Consider the following 6000-nt stretch of genomic DNA (forward strand, 5'->3'; position numbering starts at 1 on the left):
ATATTGGCAATGTAACGCAGATAGGTGTGGGGTTTTAAAGGATAGGATTTCAACAGGTCTGCTTCAAGCTGTCCCATGAAAATGTTTACATACGTGGGAGCGAATGGTGTTCCCATGCTAGTGCCAAAAGTTTGCGGGTAGTGAATAGAATCGAATTCGAAATAGTTGAGTATGAGAACTAACCTAAGGAGTGACAGGTAAACTTCAGGTGAGTGCACTTGGGGATTGATTGCGAGGGATTTCGATACGGCTTCAATTACTTCACTCATGGGTATGTTAGTGTAAAGGGCAGAAACACCCAAAGGGACTAGAATAGTGCGGCCAGAAAGGATTTGGTTGGCGGTGATGTCGTCGATAATTCGAAGGAAGTGCAGCGTGTCTTGAACAAAAGATGGGAGGGTGGCGGGGATGCTTGACAGGTGGTGGTTTAAGAATTTAGATAGTGACTCGGTAGGTGTGTGGTTATTAAACACAATATGCCGGCCTGGGAGTTCTGCTGTAAATATTTCTTCGACGGGAACCCTATCTTTATAAGAAAATTTTTTTTTAAATAAGAAAAATAAAAGTAACACACTTTCTCATTTGATTCAACTCACAATGCACGTATAGATGCAATAACTTTTAACCCTTTGAGGGTCGATTTTTTTCGCCATATGCAACCGCCCCGGGTCGATTTCTTTTATTGCAGATTCCAATTCTTCTTAGGCACTTATTTTGAAAAAAATTTACTGCAATTTTTCTAGGGTGACCATAAAGTGAGAAAAAAATACTTTTGCGTTGGTATATATTTACTCGTCATTCATGAATAATAACAATAAAAAAGGAAATAAACTTATAAGGATTATAAATTTGATTCATTTTTATACACATAGTTCAAGGCCTTAAATATGCACACACGAGAATATTTTGCAAGACTCAAACATTCCTGCTCTTACACTAATATGTACATAGGTGCGCGCACTCAAGAAATCTGTTGATTCTGTGCCCGTCAAAAAAGCACAACGTGTGACAAACTTCTGCTAATCTTAATCTTATCACCAACCAGAGGCAATTAGTTTTTGCGAGTGTCAAAGAAAAAAAAAAGCAATGGAAAAGCATGCACGGCGGCATCCTTCCTATGCGCACCCCTGTGAGCACTAAACGAGTGAGAAAGAGGCGGTCGCCCTTTGAGCGATTAGTAACGAGTTAGCCATCAGTTTTGCAAGCGCAAGAAACTGACACCGCCCGCGCGCACACTAATGCGCCAGCGGTAGTATATAGGGGCGTGGGAGCAAACTAGCTCTAAAACAAACCATGCAACGAAAAAAAAGAGAGGGAGGCCCGCGAAAAAAATTCCCTGTATTCCCACATAGTGGCAGCGCATGACAGAAAAGAACAAGTTAGGAAATTGGCATGCTTTTTAAACGTACAGACAGCGCTGTAAATACACGGCATCGACCATTTTGGGACTTGTTCGTGGCACCGTATGTTTACGTCATTGACCCTCAAAGGGTTAAAGAAACAGTATACTTAATTTTATTAGTAGAAAGTTTTTAAACATGCTCCACAATATGTGCCTTTCCATATCCTTCAGTTGTATAGGGTCCACAATTCACAATGTCACAATGTTATGGTGAGAAAACTGTTTAATAAACTGAGATTGACATAAAATGCAAGCATGTGTTCTTTAGAGATTGCTAGGGGTGATCGTATGTCTCCCTGGATTCTCAGGAGAATTTCTCTCTGGCACTGGTGGCCAGGGCAGGCTCGTGTTACATGCCCACCCGGTGAAGCCTGAGAGGTGCTGTTTCCATGAAGCTGCAGTGTCTGGCTAAGTATATACACAATCTCAATGCCATACAATATCACACAGTACATTTTGTAATGCAATACTATATGTTCCAAAGCAGCATCACAAGCACAAAAAAAGTTTCCTGAATGGTCTGGTTTAGCATTATGTCACATGTTTTTTAAATATCTTGTTTTTATCACATCTTGGCTTATGTGGCTGCAGACCTTTTTGGCAGTTTACTTCACTTCAATGAGGCTCCCATTTTCCTTAATTCTTCTGGCATGGTCATGTAGGTTTTCCAAAGTTGGTTTACTCACTGATGGACGGAGCCAGCACATCACCACTGAACAGTATCAATGGGTTCAGGTTGGCAAAGCTTTTGAGGGCAGTACAAAAGCGGGTGGCCCCACCGACAGGTTCACCATGCTGCTCCTCCACATTGTAGCAGTCGTTGAAGTGCAGCACAGTGACCACTTCACCTTCCTCTGGCATTGTATGCCTGTTTCCAGCTGCTTGAGCAGCTAGCACCAGCCAAACATCACCACCACCTGGTCAAATGAAGCATAAATATAAATTCACATTTAAACAAACATTAACTGGTTTCATTATGTACCTTTTAATATAATTGCTTTTTTTGTGAGTATGCTAAAGTTTGGAGCTGTCCAAGCATAATACACTGCAGAAACCTGTGATGCATGTATGCCACTTTTAAAGGGAACCTGGTATGAAACATGAAGGTTTTAGCACACTTGCTATCAATATTGTGGGTAATTGATACCTTAGCCTGCTCCAAAAATCTGTATTCTACACCGAGCACAGCAGCATATGAGAGCAAATTTCTTAAACAGATGCAAGGTAGCACATATGAAATGTGCTGTTTACAGTAACTGGATAAGCATGCAGTTCATCCCTTTCTATGTAACTAAAAACAGAAAGGAGTATAAAAGGATTGTGTCTAAATTTTACAGCAATTTTACGTAAAGTGCAAGCCCATAAACTAACATTATGATACTGACAGCTCTACAAATGATGCTGCAGGCACTGCCTGCAATTTCAGTTCAAACCTATTGCTTTCTTCAATCTAACCAAATATCCTAGCTCTATTCATTTTTTTTCTGCAACTACTAAATTTACCAGCTAAAAGCAAGATTACCTATCTTGTAACTGATCTGTAAACTGCACTTTATTGTGCCACCATCTTCACAGTTTTCTTTCTGCATGCGTGTGTGGTGCATGTCACTGTCACTGCGATGGCTTCCTGCAAATATGCAAACAAATTGTCTGAAGTTTGTTTTTTGCTGAAAAAAACATTGCGTATTCACAGGAAGCTATCCCAATGCAGTATTAAGCACACCAAAAAATTTATAAGTTGTGCGATGGGCATAGTATGCATGATCCCATTTAAGTGCGGTAAGGTTTACGTAGGCCAGTCTGGGCGCTGCGTCAACGTGCGACTAAGAGAACACCTGGCGGCATACAATTCACCCGGAGCAACACATCTAGCCGCCCACTGTAGGGATTGTGGTTGTTATCCCGTTTTTGAAGATACTCAGATTATCTTCAAGAGAAACCATGAAATGGTTTCTCTTGAAAGATACTCTTGAAAAGATACTCGGATTATTTTCAAGTTAACCCATGAAATGGCAGAGGTCTACCACATAAAGAAAAGAGGATATAACCCCGTCAGCCATCCCATCGGTCTTGCTACATGATAAAGAATTCAAGCTTCTTGATAGTTAGGCTTTCCTTAATATTTAAGGTTGCCTTTAAATTATTTAGCCTTTGATCCTTGACACACATGCACAGCCTTCTTACTCCGTTTTTGTGCGCACATATTTTTTTTCCTTTCAATAAAATTTTTCAGTTGTGCATAAGTGCCTCGTCCTGTCTTCTCTCTTCGTTCTTGTCTTTGTGCACTTTTACAGTTTAGAGTGTTGCTAAAGGCGATCTTATGTCTCCTTGGATTCTCTGGAGAGTTTCTCTCTGGCACTGGTGGCCAGGGCAGGCTCGTGTTACATGCCCACTTGGTGAAGCCTGAGAGGTGCTGTTCCTATGAAGCTGCAGTGTCTGGCTAAGAATATACACAATCTCAAGGCCACACAATAGCACACAGTACAATTGTTATGTCAAGAAATCTTTGCAATACTTGGTTGTACAACACGAAACTTGGTGAAAGCACATTTGTAAGCTGTATTAGCAAATTACTAGCCTGGACCATAGCGTTCAGGAAACTTATACCTGGACTTAACCGGGTGTGAACTTGAGTGCGTTGCGCACGTGACGTAGGAAAAAAAAATTACACTTTTGGGGTTTTACGTGCCACGTAGGAAAAGAAACAGGCATAACAGTGCAGGTTTTGTCGCAATTGTTTTTTGCATATGCCCTGTTCGTAATGCGCTTTTGCAAGGTTACTGAACTGGACACATATATGTATGTATCTACGGGCGTCGAGGGCATCAGTTGTATTGAGAAGTACAACATGTCACTTTCGGTAAGGACATATCGACAATAAGGCCCATACATTTTGCGGTCATTTCGCAATGCCCATAACTTCCCATTCATTTTTTAAACTGACCTCAGCAGAAAAATAGAAACAGACTTCAAGACTGCACAGAGCGCGCACTGTCAACACGGTAGACCCAATTCAGTTGGTGCGTTCCCGAAACGTTCCGTTCAGAAACAAAAAAAAAAAGTACGTAAGAAAAAGAACAGATGAATCTACTAATGCAAGGGCTACTGGAAATGCTGCACCAACATCTCACCAAACGAACTACGGCGCAGAACCTGTGCGCCGCAAACCAATGTTTCTTTGAGCGGACAGAGACCTTGAGGTTTGAACAACTGCCAACCGTTACGGCATAGGTATGACCTTGCCAGAGCCTTGGTTACGCAAATAGGCTAGGCCAAAAAGAGCAATATTACAATAAAAAAATGAAAACTTGATGCTTTCAACTAAATGCGAAATTAATAACACAAATAGCGGCAATGGAGTAGCACAGGAATTAGATTGTGCAGCTCTCGAGAGGTGGTGACGGTTGTCATAAGTGACAATTAACACTAGCAGAATGAACCAGAGATTGTTGTTTTATCGCCAAAATGAAATTCAAGGCATACCTGAGGGTACCAAACTTTTGTGCTTATTCGTTAAGCGCAGCTTAAAGGAGAATAGTTTGACCAACACGGGTTCGAACTCACCAAGCTGCTCCTAGGCTGCCAAGAATTGTTTTTGTTTCGTTTTCTTTCTTTGGCGGGGCTTTATAACTTGCATCCTGACTTGGCTTAGCTGCAGCAGCTATTTTTAAAAAATACACATTTATGCAATAAAATAATGATAAACAAATAATAGGAAGCAAAAATACTTAAAAAGAAACTGGAACACAAGCACTTGCTTTTTCTCTATTGGTTCTTTTTTTCGGCTGAATGGTTTTTAGAGCACGATTAGAGTATACACTCTAAGAACAGTTTACACCCTTTGGCTTGCCCCTTCTGCCACACAAAGATAATCATCATCTGCCTTGATGCGTTTCCTTTCTTTATCGCTGCAAGCCCGGAACTTTCCAGTGACGAACGGCACGCGCGTTATCAGAAGGGGAACTCCAAAGGGTGTAAACTGTTCTATGCTGATAACACGCGTGCCATTCGTTACTGGAAAGTTCTGGGCTCGCAGCGATAAAGAAAGGAAACGCATCAAGGCAGATGACGATTATCTTTGTGTGGCAGAAGGGGCAAGCCAAAGGGTGTAAACTGTTCTTAGAGTGTATGACGTCATCCCGGCGTGTGGCGCCTGCAAAAACGTTTTTATGTAGCACGTGTTGAGCAAGAAAAAGCTGTATCGGAAGTTTTTCATGTCGCTCTACAATTTCCTCATTGACACGTTTCATCTAATTGTAATATTTGATAAGTTGATTATACTAATTATCTAATTAGGCGGAATCAAAAAGAAATAGTTTGAGTATCTCCAAGCGACGGTAAACAAGATTACCTTTGTTCTGTCCAGCTACGTGGCATTTGCATATTTTTAAACTGGCTAAAGTTATCTCGACACCCTGCTATAACCCTAGTGTGGGGCTTCTGCATTTTCCCAGGGGGCGCTGCGAATGGATGGGTGGATGGATGTTATGAGCGTCCCCTTTGGAACGGGGCGGTGGGCACGCACGTTATCAGCATAGAACAATTTACACGCTTTGGAGTGCCGCTTCTGATAACGCGCGTGCCGTTCGTCACTGGAA

The 6000-nt window shown here is 41.6% G+C and overlaps 1 protein-coding gene across 10 annotated transcripts in view; it reads right to left on the bottom strand.

The window, feature by feature from the left end:
* The window catches only part of LOC142590474 (trifunctional nucleotide phosphoesterase protein YfkN), a 102982-nt gene extending 97920 nt beyond the window's left edge, over positions 1-5062 (bottom strand). For 5 of the 10 annotated variants that reach the window (XM_075702642.1, XM_075702635.1, XM_075702626.1 and 2 more), the window contains exons 1-2: positions 2925-3021; positions 2089-2319 (exon numbers count right to left, since the gene is read on the bottom strand). In XM_075702642.1, the coding sequence (XP_075558757.1) occupies positions 2089-2319; positions 2925-3006 (313 nt within the window). In that variant the 5' untranslated portion in view covers positions 3007-3021. The other 5 variants (XM_075702697.1, XM_075702669.1, XM_075702679.1 and 2 more) reach the window with 5 other exon arrangements.
* Positions 5063-6000: the final 938 nt, after the last annotated feature.

This window comes from Dermacentor variabilis, chromosome 1 (genome assembly GCF_050947875.1).
Source record: "Dermacentor variabilis isolate Ectoservices chromosome 1, ASM5094787v1, whole genome shotgun sequence".
Taxonomy (NCBI): domain Eukaryota; kingdom Metazoa; phylum Arthropoda; class Arachnida; order Ixodida; family Ixodidae; genus Dermacentor; species Dermacentor variabilis.